Source organism: Babylonia areolata, chromosome 4 (assembly GCF_041734735.1).
Source record: "Babylonia areolata isolate BAREFJ2019XMU chromosome 4, ASM4173473v1, whole genome shotgun sequence".
Lineage (NCBI taxonomy): Eukaryota > Metazoa > Mollusca > Gastropoda > Neogastropoda > Buccinidae > Babylonia > Babylonia areolata.
The window spans coordinates 20968506-20988713 of NC_134879.1; the positions used below are offsets into that span (position 1 = coordinate 20968506).

General features: G+C 42.9%; 1 protein-coding gene across 3 annotated transcripts in view; it reads left to right on the forward strand.

Moving 5' to 3' along the window:
• LOC143280942 (kinesin-like protein KIF16B) overlaps window positions 1-20208 on the forward strand; it is a 79521-nt gene that overhangs the window by 45685 nt on the left and 13628 nt on the right. For 2 of the 3 annotated variants that reach the window (XM_076585755.1, XM_076585756.1), the window contains 8 exons: window positions 5137-5184; window positions 6763-6907; window positions 9201-9302; window positions 11686-11847; window positions 12967-13706; window positions 15972-16188; window positions 17633-17763; window positions 19693-19911. In XM_076585755.1, the coding sequence (XP_076441870.1) occupies window positions 5137-5184; window positions 6763-6907; window positions 9201-9302; window positions 11686-11847; window positions 12967-13706; window positions 15972-16188; window positions 17633-17763; window positions 19693-19911 (1764 nt within the window). The remainder of the gene's footprint in view (window positions 1-5136; window positions 5185-6762; window positions 6908-9200; window positions 9303-11685; window positions 11848-12966; window positions 13707-15971; window positions 16189-17632; window positions 17764-19692; window positions 19912-20208) is intronic. The other variant, XM_076585757.1, reaches the window with a different exon arrangement.

A 20208-nucleotide genomic window follows, 5' to 3' on the forward strand; every position in this document is an offset into this window, starting at 1 on the left:
TCAAGAATTAAGCATAATACGGTGCAAAATGACCTACATCATGAACACGAACCAACACTTGTCATCTCAAGCGGCCGTGTTTTTTTATTTACCTTTGCATGGTGTGTGGGGCCAGACAAGGAAAGAGCCACAGTCTGATTCACACAAACTGAAACTGAATAAATGGGTCATTGCAGATGATTTTTCAGATTTCACAAGATGCTTTCACGTTAGTCTAGCAACTGAATCTGCATCAAAACTGAACAGATTAACTCTCAGTACATAAAATTAAAAAAAAAAAAAAAAAAATCACTGAAAATGGGTAACAGGATCCAGAAATAGTAGTACTGTTTCATCTGTGCATGAAAATTGTTGTTAACTCTTTCACCACCAAACTCTTTCATCGCTATAGGTAACTTTGGTTGACATCAAGGGGTTATGTGAAAAGGGCCTTTTTGTTACATTGTAACAAAGCTTGACAGCTGCAGCCAGTGTCCCGCCAATAGAACAACGACTTACTTTTTCCCCCTGACCAAGTTTGAAATAAACAAATTGTGTTATTTTGACGTGGACCGAAGCCTTCGACTGAGAGCATCATGATTTTATTTAGATTTTTTGGCGCTGGAGAGTGTTTTTCACACTTGGCAGTGAAAGAGTTAAATTAGGCCCCAGAATTGAGGATACTGAAATAGGACATTAGTCTGAACTCACCCCACGGTGTGGGTGCAGCTGTTGTTTCAAGGCTGAAACATGGTGATGTGGATACTTAGATAGCACCTGTCCTCTGTCAGAGACGAAGCTGTAAGCACTTTACCAACATGGAGTCATTTGCACAACAGTGATTGATATGGGCCTCAAACTCAGGAAACTTGTATGAGAATCATCACTCTGACCACTTGACCACCGCACAAACATCCCCTTCACTGGATCAGTGTTGCTAAAACTAATCCCCAACTTGTCACCACTACCCCCTCTCACCTTCCTCACTCTTCCCTCTCTGTGTGTTAACACTGCTTCCTTACCCATTGATTGTGGTGATCCGGTGTTTGTCCTATGTTAACTGTGGAGTTTGGCCAGCACAGGTATTGAAGCAGCCCTAAAAATAACTGGCTGTCCCTGACACGGGAATGTGAACAACTGTCCCTTTCCATGATGATGTTAAGACATCTAGTTGATTTTTGCATTCATTCTGGTGATTGTAGACATCTAGTTTATTGAATTTCACACACAACTGGTGATTGTAGACATTTTTTAAATTAATTTTCACACACATACTGGTGATTGTAGACATTTAGGTAATTGATATTAACACACATACTGGTGATTTTAGGCATTTCGTTGATTAATTTTCACACACATACTAGTGATTGTATACATTTAGTTCATTGAATTTCACACACATATTGGTGATTGTAGACATTTAGTTGATTAATTTTCACACATACTGGTGATTGTAAACATTTAGTTGATTAAATTTCACACAGATACTGGTGATTGTAGACATTTAGGTGATTGATATTCACACACATACTGGTGATTGTAGACATTTAGGTGATTGATATTCACACACATACTAGTGATTGTAGACATTTAGGTGATTGATATTCACACACATACTGGTGATTGTAGACATTTAGTTGATTTCTATTCACACACATACTGGTGATTGTAGACATTTAGTTGATTTCTATTCACACACATACTGATGATTGTAGACATTTACTGATTTAGTTGATTGTTTTGGTTGCTTTATATTCACACGCATGCTGGTGATTGAAGACATTTACTGATTTAGTTGATTGATATTCTCACACATACTGGTGATTGTAGATATTTAGTTGATTAATTTTCACACACATACTTGTGATTGTAAACATTTATTTTATTGAATTTCACACACATACTGGTGATTGTAGACCATTAATTTATTAGATTTCACACATATACTGGTGATTGTAGACATTTAGGTGATTCACATTCACACACATACTGGTGATTGTAGACATTTAGTTGATTTACATTCACACAGATACTGGTGATTGTAGACATTTAGTTGATTTCTATTCACACACATACTGGTGATTGTAGACATTTAGTTGATTGATATTCACACATACTGGTAATTGTAGATATTTAGTTGATTGATATTCACACACATACTGATGATTGTAGACATTTACTGATTTAGTTGATTGTTTAAGTTGATTTATATTCACACACATGCTGGTGATTGAAGACATTTACTGATTTAGTTGATTGATATTCTCACACATACTGGTGATTGTAGACCATTAATTTATTAGATTTCACACATATACTGGTGATTGTAGACATTTAGGTGATTCACATTCACACATATACTGGTGATTGTAGACATTTAGGTGATTGATATTCACATGCATACTGGTGATTGTAGACATTTACTGATTTAGTTGATTGTTTAAGTTGATTTATATTCACACACATGCTGGTGATTGAAGACATTTACTGATTTAGTTGATTGATATTCTCACACATACTGGTGATTGTAGACATTTAGTTGATCAATTTTCACACACATACTTGTGATTGTAAACATTTATTTTATTGAATTTCACACACATACTGGTGATTGTTGACCATTAATTTATTAGATTTCACACATATACTGGTGATTGTAGACATTTAGGTGATTCACATTCACACACATACTGGTGATTGTAGACATTTAGATGATTTACATTCACACACATACTGGTGATTGTAGACATTTAGGTGATTCACATTCACACACATACTGGTGATTGTAGACATTTAGGTGATTGATATTCACATGCATACTGGTGATTGTAGACATTTAGTTGATTTATATTCATACACTTACTGGTGATTGTAGGCATTTAGTTTATTGATTTTCACACGCATACTAGTGATTGTTGACATTGAATTAAATCATTGATTTACACATGTGAATGTTACCGTATAAAGATTATTTTTAGCAGAAGGGAGCCAAGTGGAAGGGATTGTACAGGGAATCAGGGGAAGATGGAATCAAAAATGAATATTTGAAATGAATAACAGCACAGTTGCAGAAAATTACTTAAATGGACTTCGTAAAAGGGGAAGGCATTCATTAAACCAAGAGAAACAACTGGTACTTTATGTAAGAAGTCAGAAACATCAACATTCCCACTGACTTTTAGATAACGCACTTTGATGTAAGTAAGGCTCCATTAACTCACACAGTGTTAAGCTGTTTCTGTGCCTCACAGCATCATTTCCACCTGTGTTTCTGTTTGTGACACTGCATGCATTGACACTTCATTTATCAGCTACTTGCTCTAAAAAAAAAAAGAAGAATAGACGTACCTCATTGAATTTCACCTCTCATGATGCCTGCGACAGTGTAAGTGTGTTGTTGTTTCTGTTGTCTGAGTACGTTGTGGAGGGGATGGGGGGAGGGTGAGACTGATTTCTAAGTGCCCTGATTTTGGTTGAGTGATATTTGGGTATTGCGATATGTATGACTGGTTTTTTAAGTATTGTGGTATGGTTTTAGGTGTTGTGAGATGATTTTTTTAAGTATTGTGATATCAATGTCAAGTACTGTGATATGAGATTTATTGTGCACAGTGTTTATTTATTCGTTTATGTGTCTTACATTATTTGATTTTATTTCATTTTCCTTCAAAGCTTGACTGGGTAACACTGCTGGTCAGGCATCTGCATAGCAGATATGGTGTAGCACATATGGATTTGTCCTAATGCAGTGATGTCTCTTTGAGCAACTGAACTGACCTGACCTGATGTCTGTGCAGGATTATAATGCACGGAAGTTTTCATTTTAGTGTTTAAATGTTTTTACCCATTGATTTTTACATTGTAGAGTGCAATTGAGCACGTTTTACATGGAAAGGTGCTATGTAGATTAAATTATTTTTGTTATTATTATCATCATTAATGTTTCTCTTGTTGTTGTCATGGCTGTTGTTATTATTACATTCTGTGATTTGTACCTGACTGCACAGTGTTAGGTTTAAGAATTCATCAAGAGAGTTAAATGAAAAATGAGTTTTTGGTGTATAAATCTGCTGTCTTTTGCACAGTAGAGGGAGGGGGGTGTAGGGTGGAATGGGGAAGTGGGAGTTAGATTTGACAATGATGAATAGGTGGGAGCATGGGGAGGGAAGGGGACAATATTTGTATTTGTATTTGTATTTCTTTTTATCACAACAGATTTCTCTGTGAGAAATTCAGGCTGCTCTCCCCAGGGAGAGTGCGTCGCTACACTTCAGTGCCACCTTTTTTTTTTCCTGCGTGCAGTTTTATTTGTTTTTCCTATTGAAGTGGATTTTTATACAGAATTTTGCCAGGAACAACATTTTTGTTGCTGTGGGTTCTTTTGCGTGTGCTAAGTGCATGCTGCACACAGGACCTTGCTTTATCGTCTCATCCAAATGACTAGCGTCCAGACCACCACTCAAGGTCTAGTGGAGGGGGAGAAAATATCGGCGGCTGAGCCATGATTCAAGCCAGTGCGCTCAGATTGTCTCGCTTCCTAAGTGGACGCGTTACCTCTAGGCCATCACTCCACCACTATTAGGGGGGTGGGTAAGTTTCAATCAGAAGTGTTGAACCTGATCAACCTGATTAATGCATCGGTTAGATCGTGTGCATAACATGGTGTCTCATTTGCCTAATGATCTGTTTTGTATTTTAACGTGAGTGATTACGGTTAAATGTGAAAATTAAGACTTGACGTATACAATAACCAGTTTGTGTGATGGGACATTGAATGGAATTCCTGTTTTGACCTGAAAACGAAATGCAGAGCTAGAAGCTGTCTAAGCGTATCTTGGGTTGTTCTTTTTTTAATGACTGATTTTGGATTTACATTGGCTTGATTATGTAATGCTTACAGACATTAATTTTCTAATTTTTCTAATTTTCGTTTACTCTGTATCGGTCTGATAGCCCAGTATCCATGGTTGTACTGTGTAAATTTGTTATTATTTGTGTGTGTGTGTGTGTGTATGTGTGTGTGTGTGTGTGTGTGTGCGTGCCTGTGTGTGTGTGTGTGTGTATCTGTGTGTGTGTGTGTGTGTGTGTGTGTGTTTTAACCCCTTGCCTTTTTCCTGTCCATGGCGGCAATGCGTGTGTGGCGATGTGTGAGATCAGCATGAACCGAAGTGGGCCTGTTGTGTGCAACACCAGTGTCAACACTCAGTGAGTCCTTTTGCTCACTGGAGAATGTGTGTGTGTGTGTGTGTGTGTGTTTAACATTTCATTTTATATCTTTATCTATTTCCTTACTTATCTTTTATTTCATTTCATTTTATTTTTAGATTTATTGACTTAGTTATTCTCATTTATTTGTTCATTAATTTGATGACTTGTCTGTTCATTTGTTTCTATATCCTTCGTGTTTTTTCTCAAAGTGTTTTGGGTTACGCTGCTGGTCAGGCATCTGCTTAGCAGATGTGGTGCAGCATATATGGATTTGTCCGAACGCAGTGACAGCTCCTTGAGTGACTGAACTGAGCTAAACTTTGCATGTACGAATGTGTGTATGTGCACACACACACACACGCACGTGTGTGTGTTTGTGTGTGTGTGTGTGTGTGGTGTTTGAACAAGAAAAACAACTGACAATTAATGTGAAAAGTTAAAAAAAAACATGGACTTTCCCAGTGACTTTTGATGACACACTTTCATGCAGTTGAACCTTCACCAACACATATCATCATATGCTTGACTAACTGTAACCTCGCTAAAACAAATGCACTTCATATTCAGGCAGTATTTTCTGCCTAATGAATTAGAGTCCACTGATGAGGCTTTTAAGTTGAACGATAGCACTTATAAAGTCTCTTTTAAGTGTATTGCTCATTTCTGTTCATTTCCCTGTGTGACAATGGACAGTATAGTTTTATACAATCTGTGAAGTTTTTTGCTTCCCCTTTTGGCTGCTCGTTTGGTCGTCACAGAGAGACAGCCAGTGTCGGATGGTGTCCAGGCAACAACAAAACAAATCAGCATATGCGCCTTCCACATATAGGGGAGTATAACTCTTGTGTAACCGGTTGGGGTGAACTTTGAACATGTGTTCCACATGGAGTGTTAGCCCTCTGGTCAAGTGTCCACCTGGGAAGCAAGAGAGTCTGAGTGCACAGGTTGGAGTATTAAACTCACCAGTATTTACTCCAGTTCCTTCTTCTTCTTCTTCTTCTGCGTTCACTCGTATGCACACGAGTGGGCTTTTACGTGTATGACCGTTTTTACCCCGCCATGTAGGCAGCCATACTCCGTTTTTGGGGGTGTGCATGCTGGGTATGTTCTTGTTTCCATAACCCACCGAACGCTGACATGGATTACAGGATCTTTAACGTGCGTATTTGATCTTCTTCTTGCATATACACACAAAGGGTGTTCAGGCACTAGCAGGTCTGCACATATGTTGACCTGGGAGATCATAAAAATCACCCTTTACCCACCAGGCGCCGTCACCGTGATTCGAACCCGGGACCCTCAGATTGACAGTCCAACGCTTTAACCACTCGGTTATTGCGCCCGTCTACACCAGTTCCAAAAAGTAGCAAAATTCTGCAGAAAAATCCGTTTTGAGGAAAGCAAATGCCCTTGCAGGCAGGAAAAAAAAAAGTTGCTGCAATGTGGTAACATGCTGTCTCTCTCCCTGTGTAGAATTCTACACAGAGAAATCTGTTGTGACAAAAGATTGTGCAATACAATAGAATACAATACAATACAATACAATACAGTACAATGCATGACATGTGATTACAGGGATGTGTCGATGGAAGCACAGACCACCTTCAGGGAACAGGAGGCGGAGTGGCAGGAACAGCAGCGCCTCCTGGAGGAAAAACTGAGCAGCAAGGAAAAACAACTGGCTGCCCTGCAGGACTGCTTGCAGGTCATCACTCAGTCGGTCAGTCACTAACGTTCAGGCATTATTCAAGGTACCCAGGTTCAGGCATTATTCAAGGTACTCAGGTTCAGGTATTATTCAGGGTACCCAGGTTCAGGCGTTATATAGTATACCCAGGTTCAGGTGTTCTATACTGTACCCAGGTTCAGGCGTTATATAGTGCACCCAGGTTCAGGCATTATTCAAGGTACCCAGGTTCAGGCGTTATTCAAGGTATCCAGGTTCAGGCGTTATTCAGGGCGTTATTCAAGGTACCCAGGTTCAGGTGTTAGTCAGGGTACCCAGGTTCAGGCGTTATATAGTGTACCCAGGTTGAGGCGTTATATAGTGTATCCAGGTTCAGGAGTTATATAGTGTACCCAGGTTCAGGTGTTATTCAGGGTACCCAGGTTCAGGTGTTATTTAGGGTACCCAGGTTCAGGCGTTATTTGGGGTACCCAGGTTCAGGCGTTATATAGTGTACCCAGGTTCAGGCGTTATTCAGGGTACCCAGGTTCAGGCGTTATTCAGTGTACCCAGGTTCAGTGGTTAGGGTACCCAGGTTCAGGCGTTATATAGTGTACCCAGGTTTGTTATATAGTGTACCCAGGTTCAGGCGTTACCTAGTGTACCCAGGTTCAGGCGCTATTCAGGGTACCTAGGTTCAGGCGCTATATAGTGTACCCAGGTTCAGGCGTTATATAGTGTACCCAGGTTCAGGCGTTATTCAGGGTACCCAGGTTGAGGCGTTATTCAGGGTACCCAGGTTCAGGCGTTATATAGTGTACCCAGGTTCAGGTGTTGTTCAAGGTACCCAGGTTCAGGCGTTATTCAGGGTACCCAGGTTCAGGCGTTATATAGTGCACCCAGGTTCAGGCATTATTCAAGGTACCCAGGTTCAGGCGTTATTCAAGGTATCCAGGTTCAGGCATTATATAGAGTACCCAGGTTCAGGTGTTATTCAGGGTATCCAGGTTCAGGCGTTATTCAGGGTAACCAGGTTCAGGCATTAGTCAGGGTACCCAGGTTCAGGCATTATATAGTGTACCCAAGTTCAGGTGTTATTTGGGGTACCCAGGTTCAGGCATCATATAGTGTACCCAGGTTGAGGCGTTATTAGGGTACCCAGGTTCAGGCATTATATAGTGTACCCAGGTTTTGGTGTTATTTGGGGTACCCAGGTTTAGGTGTCATATAGTGTACCCAGGTTCAGGCGTTATTCAGGGTACCCAGGTTCAGGCGTCATATAGTGTACCCAGGTTCAGGCCTTATATAGTGTACCCAGGTTCAGGCGTTATTCAAGGTACCCAGGTTCAGATGTTATATAGTGTACCCAGGTTCAGGCGTTATTCAAGGTACCCAGGTTCAGATGTTATATAGTGTACCGAGGTTCAGGCGTTATTCAAGGTACCCAGGTTCAGGCATTATGTAGTGTACCAAGGTTCAGGTGTAATTTGGGGTACCCAGGTTCAGGCGTTATATAGTGTACCAAGGTTCAGGTGTTATTTGGGGTACCCAGGTTCAGGGGTCATACAGTGTACCCAGGTTCAGGCGTTATTCAGGATACCCAGGTTCAGGCGTCATATAGTGTACCCAGGTTCAGGCATTATTCAAGGTATCCAGGTTCAGACGTTATATAGTGTACCGAGGTTCAGGCGTTATTCAAGGTACCCAGGTTCAGGCGTTACATAGTGTACCCAGGTTCAGGTGTTATTTGGGGTACCCAGGTTCAGGCATTATACAGTGTACCCAGGTTCAGGTGTTATTTGGGGTACCCAGGTTCAGGCATTATATAGTGTACCAAGGTTCAGGTGTTACTTGAGGTACCCAGGTTCAGGCATTATACAGTGTACCATGGTTCAGGTGTTATTTGGGGTACCCACGTTTAGGCATTATTTAGGGTGCCTAGGTTGTGTGTGTGTGTCTGTGTATGAATGTATATGTGTGTATGTGTGTGGCGTGTCTGCATGTGCGTGTGTGTGTCTTTGTGTATGTGCATGTTTTCCTGTATGCATGTGTCTGTACATGTGTGCAAGTATGTGTGTGTGAATGTGTGTGTGTATGTACATACATGTGTCTGTGTACATGTGTGTATGCATGTGTCTGTGTGTCTTGGATTTGTATGTGTGTGTGTATGCATGTATATGTGTTTATGTATGTGTGTGCTTGTGTATGTATGTGAGTGTGTTTGCATGGGCCAGTGTATGTGTGTATGTCTCTGTGGATGTATGTGTGTATCTGTGCACATATATATATATATATATATATATATATATATATATATATATGTGTGTGTGTGTGTGTGTGTGTCCAGGTGTCACCATACAGGCAGGTGGAGAGAGCCATGCAGAGGTTGGAGGAGAAGGAACATGCACACCTGTTGGAGACCCAGGCCACCCGCGAACAGCTGGTGCAGGTGATGTGTAGCAGTCTGGGTTTTTTTTGTAGCTGACTGTGTGACTACTGACCTGTGAAGTTTGTTTCAAAGTAAAAAGTATGAGCAAAAAAACAAAACAAAAAAAAACAAAAAAAAAACACCCCAGCTTGTGCAGGTGACATGTAGCAATCTGGGTTTGTTCTGTAGTTAACTGAGTTGTTGACCTGGGAGACTGGTAAAAAAAAAAAAAAAATCCTTCAACTTGTGCAGGTGACGTGTAGTGCTCTGAGTTTGTTTTGTAGTTAACTGCCAGTTGTTGACCTGGGAGACTGGTAAAAAAAAAAAAAAAAAAAAAAAAAAAAAAATCCTCAGCATGTGCAGGTGATGTGTAGCAATCTGGGCTTGTTTTGTAGTTAACTGCCAGTTGTTGACCTGGGAGACTGGTAAAAAAAAAAAATTCCTCAGCATGTGCAGGTGATGTGTAGCAATCTGGGTTTGTTCTGTAGTTAACTGAGTTGTTGACCTGGGAGACTGGTAAAAAAAAAAAAAAAAAAAAAAAAAAAAATTCCTCAGCATGTGCAGGTGATGTGTAGCAATCTGGGCTTGTTTTGTAGTTAACTGCCAGTTGTTGACCTGGGAGACTGGTAAAAAAAAAAAATTCCTCAGCATGTGCAGGTGATGTGTAGCAATCTGGGTTTGTTCTGTAGTTAACTGAGTTGTTGACCTGGGAGACTGGTAAAAAAAAAAAAAATTCCTTCAACTTGTGCAGGTGACGTGTAGTGCTCTGAGTTTGTTTTGTAGTTAACTGCCAGTTGTTGACCTGGGAGACTGGTTAAAAAAAAAAAAAAAAAAAAATTCCTCAGCATGTGCAGGTGACATATTGCGATCTGGGTTTGTTTTGTAGTTAACTGCCAGTTGTTTGCCAGGGAGACTGGTAAAAAAAAAAAAAAAAAAAAAAAAATCCTTCAGCTGGTGTTGATGTGTAGCAGTCTGGGTTTGTTTTGTAGTTAACTGCCAGTTGCTGACCTGGAAGATTTGTTGAAAAAAGTCCCTGGGGATCTGGTTTTGTTTTATAGTTAACTGTGAATTGCTAACTTGGAAAACTGGTTAAAAAAAAAAAACACACACCAAAAAAACACAACTTTCTGCTTGTACAGGTGATATGTAGCAATGTGGGGTTTTTGTGTAGTTAACTGTAAGCACACACTTACACCAAAACACTTGCACAGCTGTGCACACACACAACACACACACACATGTGTGGCACACTTTGTCTTCTGGAGATTTCTGTAAGCATATGTTCATGCTAAACACACACACACACACACACACACACACACACACACACACACACACACACACACCTCTACACACATCTATGTGTGACACACATTGTCTTCTTTCAGTGATTATCTGCTATAAATGGACACGTTAAAACACACACACACCTGAGCACACGCACACACACACACCTGGACACACACACACACCTGGACACACACACACACACACATGCGTGACTCACATTGTCTTCTTCCTGTGATTGTCTGCTGTAAGCACACACCCATGCATGCACCAGAACACATTAATATACATGCGTTTGTGTGCACACACACATGTATACAAATATACAGCAACCTAACTGAATGGAATACACAAGTTTATCAGGTACTAAAACATAAGTTTTATTTGTGTGTGTGTGTGTGTTGTTGATGTTGTTGTTGTTGATTTTTTAAAAGTTTAAAAATTTTTTAGACAGAAATATTTCTGATGAGTAAACAGTGCAGAGATAAAATAAAAGATGTCCACTGAGTCTGATAAATGATAAACTGATAAATGGAGAAAGTCTGGTTTAAAAAAAAACACACACAAAATATGGGTTGTGAAATAGGATTCACTTTGGTAAGTGTCAGCATTTCTGACGACAGATCCTTCTTGAGGGACGGTGGATTTGTGGAAAGAATGATAATAATGATGATAATGTATTTTCATATTGCACTGCATTACATGAAGAGGCAAGCTCTGAGCACTCTACAAATCCTGTATTTATAATGAACAGAGTTTGCAAATAAGAAAAAGAAACATTTTTAAAAAACCCATGTAAAAGAATCATAAAAGCACAATCATTCATATTACCACAGTGTCGTTCAGGCCGTGATGAAGAAGTTGATACCATTCACATTCACTTTTTTTTTATTGTCTTGATTGATGTTTTAACTCTTTTCTTTCTTTTTTTTTATATTGTGAATGGATTCACAATTAAAAAAAAAAAGAAAAGAAAGAATGAATGAAAACATCAATTAAGACAATAAAAAAAAAAAGGAGAAAAAAAAAGTGGTGAACGCACATCAAGCCTGTTGGGTGAACAGTGACAACAGCTTGCTCCATGCTGATGGCTGTTTGGGTTTCTGTGTTTCCTCAGGCGATGCAAGAACTGGGGATGAACTTGTCAGTGTCGGAATCCAGCCTCCAGATGGCGCTGACCCAGCTGGAGCAGCTGGTGACGGCCCGGCAGGTGGAGATAACTGGCCTGAAGGCCGACAGCGAACTGCGCTGCAAGGCCCTGAAGGAAGAACTGCAGAGGGTGTGTTGATATGTTGTGTCTGATGGAAGAAGTTTGATGTGCTTGTGTGTGTGTGTGTGTGTGTGTTTGGGTACTTGTGCGTGTGTATCTTTATTTGGGTATCAGGGTGTGGGTGTGGGTGTTTGTTTTGCTTCTTTTGTGTGTCTGTTTTGGTACATTTGTGTGAGTGTTTGGGTACTTGTGTGTGAGAGTGTGTGTGTGTCTGTTTCGGGTGCTTGTGTGTGAGTGTGTGTGTTTGTTTGGGTACTTGTGTGTGTGTGTGTGTGTGTGTGTGTGTGTGTGTGTTTGTTTGGCTTCTTTTGTGTGAGTGTCTGTTTGGGTACTTGTGTGTAAGTGTTAATTTGGGTACTTGTGTGTGAGTGTTAATTTGGGTACTTGTGTGTGAGTGTTAATTTGGTTACTTGTGTGTGTGTTTGTTTGGGTACTTGTGGGTATTTGTGTTTGTTTGGGTAATCATGTGTGAGTGTGTGTGTGTTTAATTGTGTGTGAGTGTGTGTGTGTTTATTTGTGTGTGAGTGTGTGTGTATTTGTTTGGGTACTTGTATGTGACTGTATGTGTGTTTGTTTGGGTACTTGTGTGTGAGTGTGTTTGTTTTTGTTTGGGTACTTGTGTGTGTGTGAGTGTGTGTGTTTGGGTACTTGTGTGTGAGTGTTTGTTTGGGTACTTGTGTATAAGTGTTTTGGTACTTTAGTGTGTGTGAATGTTTATTTGGGTATTTGTGCGTGAGTGTGTGAGTGTTTGTTTGGGCACTTGCGTGAGTGTGCGTGTGTGTGAGTTTTGCAAAATATCTTTGTAAAATCCATTGTAATGTACATGTGTGGCTGACTGAAGCTTTACTGACTGACACAATGAATGAATGTTGAGCACTGAAGACCGGCTGTCATCAGTCAGCGCTGCGTCAGAAGGCAGTAACAGACTTAGAACTTGGTCTCTTACCGAGGATGGGCATTGTATAAAATGTCAGTGATATTAAACAAAAAAGGTAAATACTGATGCACTTAAAGCTTAGTCTCTGACTGAGGATTGGTGCAGTACAGGTATCGACGTGATAAACAAATGGGTTAATACAGACGTGTTGAGCGAATGGCTGCAGTGGTGTGTTGTCACCTGTCTGTCAGGAAAAGGAGAAGGCGGCGGTAGTGGAGGGGGAGGTGGCCGCCCTCCGCAAGCTGATGGAAGAAGAGAAGCAACAGCAGCTGCTGAGCGAAGGGGGACCACTGACGACGGTGCACACCCAGCCAACACAGTCCCTGCACTGCCTCCGGCAAGAGGAGAATCAGGTGAGGAACAACCAGGTGAGGTGCGGCGACCAGGAGCGTAACAACCAGTGGAATGCCGTTCTCTCCCACCTGCATGGAAGCCCGTCCCACACGCAGCAGGGCCAGGAGCAAGACGACAGGGTCAACAACAACAACAGCGGCGGCAGCAACACGCACGCCCCACAACAAGGAGGAAAGAGAGCACGGCAGAGAGAGAGGGAGGCGTGGCTAGGTCAGAAAGAGAGAGAGCTGCGGCAGCTGGGGAGGAGGCACAGCATCCTGCTCCACTCCCACGAGCGCCGCATGGCCGACCTGAGGCAACAGGCGGAGGCCAAGGAGGCTGAGATGCGCGCTCAGTGGGAGAAGTGCGAGGGGTTGAGCGAGGCCATGCGGGCCCTGGACTCCCAGGTGGCGCTGCGCGTGCAGGAGCTGCAGGAGGAGCAGCGAGAGCTGCAGGAAGTGCAGGCACGGAAGGTGCAGGAGCAGGTAGGTGTGGCGCAGGAGACAGCCCAGGGGCAGCAGCAGATAGAGTGCCGCCTCCGGGAGCTGCAGGAGTCAGCCGACAACCAGGTGGACAAGATACGCAGGGAGAGAGAAAGGTGAGTGACACTGACGCTGACATGAGTTCCTTGATTTTTAATGAACGTATTTGATGTTCTATGTATGGCTGCCTACATGGTGGGGTAAAAACGGTCATACATGTAAAAGCCCACTCGTGTATATAGGACTTAACGTTGGAATTGCAGCCCACAAACGAAGAAGAAGAGATCTTCTGTAAGCATACACACACAAAGGGGGTTCAGGCGCTAGCGGGTCCACATGTATATTGACCTGGGAGATCCACCCTTAAACCACCAGGTTTTGAACTGAAAATGGTAACAATAAGGAAGAGAAGAGAGTAGAAATGGCCTTAAAAATGGAAGCCAAAGCTGGAACTAGCAGACATATTTGTTTTGGACCTGACTTAGAGGTGGAACAGATCTGAAAAAAGGGTTTAACTGTTTCTGTTTTACACATCAGTAAGTTTGGCAGGCTCACATAGGAAAACACACAGGTGATCTTGTGGTCTGTGAAGGCACACAGCTGTAAAACTAAGAACATGAACAAAAAGCACACTTCCTCCATCACACATACACACCACACGGGTTGGGTGATGTGATTGTGACACGTTATTTCTGTCATTCACCTTATTGCAAGTGTTTTAAGTGATCGGATGATGTGAAATTAAATGTGTTCTTTCCACTATTGCAAGTAACTTTTGCGACAAGTGTGTAGATTCCATGGTTATACATTCTGTGGCTTGCATGGTCATGTCTTGTACTTTTTGCATAGTTGTCTATTGTACCGCTCGCACGCATGGTTATCAATTGTGTTTCTTGAATAGATGTCTGTTTTGTGTCTTGCATAGTTATCCATGGTATCACTTGCATAATTATCTGTTGTATTGCTTGCATGGTTACCCAGTGTGTGTAGTGCATGGTTACCCAGTGTGTGTCGTGCATGGTTACCCAGTGTGTGTAGTGCATGGTTACCCAGTGTGTGTCTTGCATGGTTACCCAGTGTGTGTCATGCATGGTTACCCAGTGTGTGTCTTTCATGGTTACCCAGTGTGTGTCGTGCATGGTTACCCAGTGTGTGTAGTGCATGGTTACCCAGTGTGCGTTATGCATGGTTACCCAGTGTGCGTCATGCATGGTTACCCAGTGTGTGTCATGCATGGTTACCCAGTGTGCGTCATGCAAGGTTACCCCGTGTGTGTAGTGCATGGTTACCCATTGTGTGTCGTGCATGGTTACCCAGTGTGTGTAGTGCATGGTTACCCAGTGTGTGTCGTGCATGGTTACCCAGTGTGTGTCATGCATGGTTACCCAGTGTGTGTCATGCATGGTTACCCAGTGTGTGTCATGCATGGTTACCATGGTTACCCAGTGTGTGTCATGCATGGTTACCCAGTGTGTGTCGTGCATGGTTACCCAGTGTGTGTCATGCATGGTTACCCAGTGTGTGTCATGCATGGTTACCCAGTGTGTGTCATGCATGGTTACCAGTGGTTACCCAGTGTGTGTCATGCATGGTTACCCAGTGTGTGTCATGCATGGTTACCCCTTGTGTGTCATGCATGGTTACCCCAGTGTGCGTCATGCATGATTACCCAGTGTGTGTAGTGCATGGTTACCCAGTGTGTGTCATGACATGCAAGGTTACCCAGTGTGTGTCAGCATGGTTACCCAGTGTGTGTCATTGCATGGTTACCCAGTGTGTGTAGTGCATGGTTGGTTACCCAGTGTGTGTCATGCATGGTTACCCAGTGTGTGTCATGCATGGTTACCCATTGTGTGTCATGCATGGTTACCCAGTGTGCGTCATGCATGATTACCCAGTGTGTGTCGTGCATGGTTACCCAGTGTGTGTCATGCATGGTTACCCAGTGTGTGTCATGCATGGTTACCCAGTGTGTGTCATGCATGGTTACCCAGTGTGTGTAGTGCATGGTTACCCAGTGTGTGTAGTGCATGGTTACCCAGTGTGTGTCATGCATGGTTACCCAGTGTGTGTAGTGCATGGTTACCCAGTGTGTGTCGTGCATGGTTACCCAGTGTGTGTCATGCATGGTTACCCAGTGTGTGTAGTGCATGGTTACCCAGTGTGTGTCGTGCATGGTTATCCATCACATGCCAGCGTGACGTGCATGGAGCTGTCAGCCAGTCAGTGCATGCGTGTGACGTGATCATATCCATCTCTGGATCAGCACTGGCTGTGGACTGCATGCTCCGTAGCAGTGTAGTGACAACAACGGTGCCGGTGACGATGAAACCTACGGATGCTGACAGTGTTGTGGCATGGCGCCCTCTGTGATCTTGCAGGCAGAACCCCTGGCAGGAGGTGTGCCTGTCGGGGAGGAAGGGTTCAGGCGCTGTCATGATGTCTGTTTCCAGACTGCTGGGGCTGCAGCAGCTCCTCAGGGTCAGGGTGGCCTCTGAGCCCGGCGATGCCATGCCCTTGACTGTCAGCGACGACTCTGCCTTCTCCTCTGCAGGATATGTGGAGAGGAAAGAGCGAGAGCTGCACGAGAAAGCCCAGGTCTGTTGGCATCCTTTGCTGAGATGGAGCGCTCGGTTTTTTTTTGTTGGAGGGTGTTTTTTGTTTTGTTTTTTTGTTTTTGTTTTTTTGTCACTGTACTGATGATGACACATGATGTGGTGTGATATCACTGTACTGATGATGACACATGATGTGGTGTGATATCACTGTACTGACGATGACACATGATGTGGTGTGATATCACTGTACTGACGATGACACATGATGTGGTGTGATATCACTGTACTGACGACGGCACATGATGTGGGGTGATATCACTGTACTGACGATGACACATGATGTGGTGTGATATCACTACACTGTCGATGACACATGATGTGGTGTGATATCACTGTACTGACGATGACACATGATGTGGTGTGATATCACTGTACTGACGACAGCACATGATGTGGGGTGATATCACTGTACTGATGATGACACATGATGTGGGGTGATGTCACTGTACTGACGATGACACATGATGTGGGGTGATATCACTGTACTGATGATGACACATGATGTGGGGTGATGTCACTGTACTGTCGATGACACATGATGTGGTGTTATATCACTGTACTGACGATGACACATGATGTGGTGTGATGTCACTGTACTGACGATGACACATGATGTGGTGTGATGTCACTGTACTGATGATGACACATGAACATGTTGTGATGTCAGTGTACTGATGATGACACATGAACATGGTGTGATGTCAATGTACTGACGATGACACATGGATGTGGTGCGATGTCAATGTACTGACGATGACACATGGATGTGGTGTGATGTCAATGTACTGATGATGACATATGGACGTGGTGTGATGTCAGTGTACTGACGATGACACATGAACATGTTGTGATGTCAGTGTACTGATGATGACATATGGACGTGGTGTGATGTCAGTGTACTGACGATGACACATGGACGTGGTGTGATGTCACTGTAGTGACAATGACATATGGACGTGTTGTGATGTCACTGTACTGACGATGACACATGAACATGTTGTGATGTCAGTGTACTGATGATGACATATGGACGTGGTGTGATGTCAGTGTACTGATGATGACACATGGACGTGGTGTGATGTCACTGCAGTGACAATGACATATGGACGTGTTGTGATGTCAGTGTACTGACGATGACACATGGACGTGGTGTGATGTCATTGTACTGATGATGACATATGGACATGTTGTGATGTCATTGTACTGATGACATATCGGCATGGTGTGATGTCATTGTACTGATGATGACATATCGGCATGGTGTGATGTCAATGTACTGATGATGACACATGGACGTGTTGTGATATCAATATACTGACAATAATACATGGACATGTTGTGATGTCAGTGTACTGATGATGACATATGGACATGTTGTGATGTCAGTGTACTGATGATGACACATGGACGTGGTGTGATGTCAGAGGTGTCAAGAGCTGCAAGAGAAGATCAGAGCTCTGGAACAGGACCTGACGAAGGCACAGCAGTGCCAGAAACCACAGGAAGACCAGCGTCCATGCCACACCTATGCCACGGAACTGGAGAGACAGAAATGGTCAGTGTGGGCGTGGAGGGAGGGGGTGGTGGGTGGGTGGGTAGGTGGGTGAGTGTGTATGTGAATGGGTGGGTGAGTGTGTGTGTTGTGTATGTTCATGTGTGGTGTGTACCGGTATGTGTGTGAGGTGTGTGTGTGTACTTTGTGGGCAGGCTATCTGTGTGTGTGCGTGTGCTTGTAAATGTATTTAAAAATCATTGTGAAATGAAGTTTGTCAAAAGACACATTATTCTTTTCTTTCACTCTTACTGAAAAGGCATGAAAATTTAAATAGAAAATAAAATTTGAAGTCAGCATATCATATTCATAGCTGTTTTTTTTGCATATATATATGTGTCTCATCCAAATGACTAGCGTCCAGACCACCACTAAAGGTATTGTGGAGGGGGAGAAAATTCTGGCATGTGTCGGATTTGATTCCGCATGCTCAGATTCTCTTGCTTTCTGGGTGGATGTGTTAACACAAGGCCATCACTTCACACCATTGGCCACTGTTTTTTTCTTTCATTTTGCTGCCCTATTGTCAGCACCGCATTACTCCCATGCTGCTTTTTTTTTTTTTTTTTGTATTTTGTATTTCTTTTTATCACAACAGATTTCTCTGTGTGAAATTTGGGCTGCTCTCCCCAGGGAGAGAGTGTCGCTATACTACAGCGACACCCCTTTTTTTTTTTTGTATTTTTCCTGCGTGCAGTTTTATTTGTTTTTCCTATTGACGTGGATATTTCTACAGAATTTTCCCCAGGAACAACCCTTTTGTTGCCGTGGGTTCTTTTACTTGCGCTAAGTGCATGCTGCACACGGGACCTCAGTTTATCATCTCATCCGAATGACTAGCGTACAGACCACCACTCAAGGTCTAGTGGAGGGGGAGAAAATATCGGCGGCTGAGCCGTGATTCGAACCAGCGCGCTCAGATTCTCTCGCTTCCTAGGCGGACGCGTTACCTCCAGGCCATCACTCCGAGTCCCAGCCACACCTGGGTTCATCTGTCACAGTCCCAGTGTCGGCAGTCCACAACAATGGTAGGTTGCCAGGAGACCACACGCCACTGGAGACCCTGCACTGCTGATGAGTCACTTCGGTGGTGTTCAGTGGTGCCTGTTCTGATTCAACGTACTGAGAACACCACCTGTTAAGCCCGATACTAACAACAATAATCGTTTTGTCATGGAGCCACACTGAGTGAGTGTCCCCACCTGAGTGGAGGCCGTCACCATATCCATCCAATTAGAGTCCCCCATGAATCTTCCAACACCAAAGACCTTGACGCGACTCACCCCAAGTACGGAAGTGAAGGCGGATCAAAACTGAACTCACCATGAGAGCAGGGCCTGAAATGCCATGAAATTTGGGACAGTTTTTAAAACATGTATATATATATATATATATATATACATACATACATACATATATATATATATATATTGATGATGAATGAGAATGGTGATGAATGATGATGAAGACGATGACGACGACGACGACGATGATGATGATGATGATGATGATTATGACAATTCACTGGCCATAAATAATGATGATTATAACAATTCACTGGCCATAAATAATGATGACAATTCACTGGCCATAAATAATGATGATTATGACAGTTCACTGGCCATAAATAATGATGTTGATGATGATGATGATGATGGTTATGACAATTCACTGGCCATAAATAATGATGTTGATGATGATGATGATGGTTATGACAATTCACTGGCCATAAATAATGATGTTGATGATGATGGTTATGACAGTTCACTGGCCATAAATAATGATGTTGATGATGATGATGATGATGATGGTTATGACAATTCACTGGCCATAAATAATGATGTTGATGATGATGATGATGATGATGGTTATGACAATTCAGTGGCCATAAATAATGATGCTGATGACGATGCACTGGCCACACTCTTGCAGCTTGTTGCTGAACGCTCCGCATGTGAACTCTGACTCTGACAGCATCACGGCGCTGGTGGAGCAGGAGGTGAGACGCCGGCTCTGTGAGGACGAGGCGGAGAGACAGAGACAGCGTCAGTGGGAGAAGAGACAGCAGCAAGCGGAGACAGACTGGAAGATTCAGAGGCTGAAGAAACATCATCAGGACCAGCTGGATCTTCTCACCTCCACTCTGAACAGGTCTGTGTGTGTGTGTCTGTGTGTGTGTGTAGTGTGTGTGTCTGTGTGTGTGTGTGTGTCTGTGTGTGTGTGTGCCTGTGTGTGTGTGTCTGTGTGTATGTGTGTGTGTGTCTGTGTGTGTGTGTCTGTGTGTGTGTGTAGTGTGTGTATGTGTGTGTGTGTCTGTGCGTTTGTGTGTGTGTCTGTGTGTGTGTGTCTGTGTGTGTGTGTGTGTCTGTGTGTGTGTGTAGTGTGTGTGTCTGTGCGTGTGTGTGTGTGTATCTGTGTGTGTGTCTGTGTGTGTGTGTCTCTGTGTGT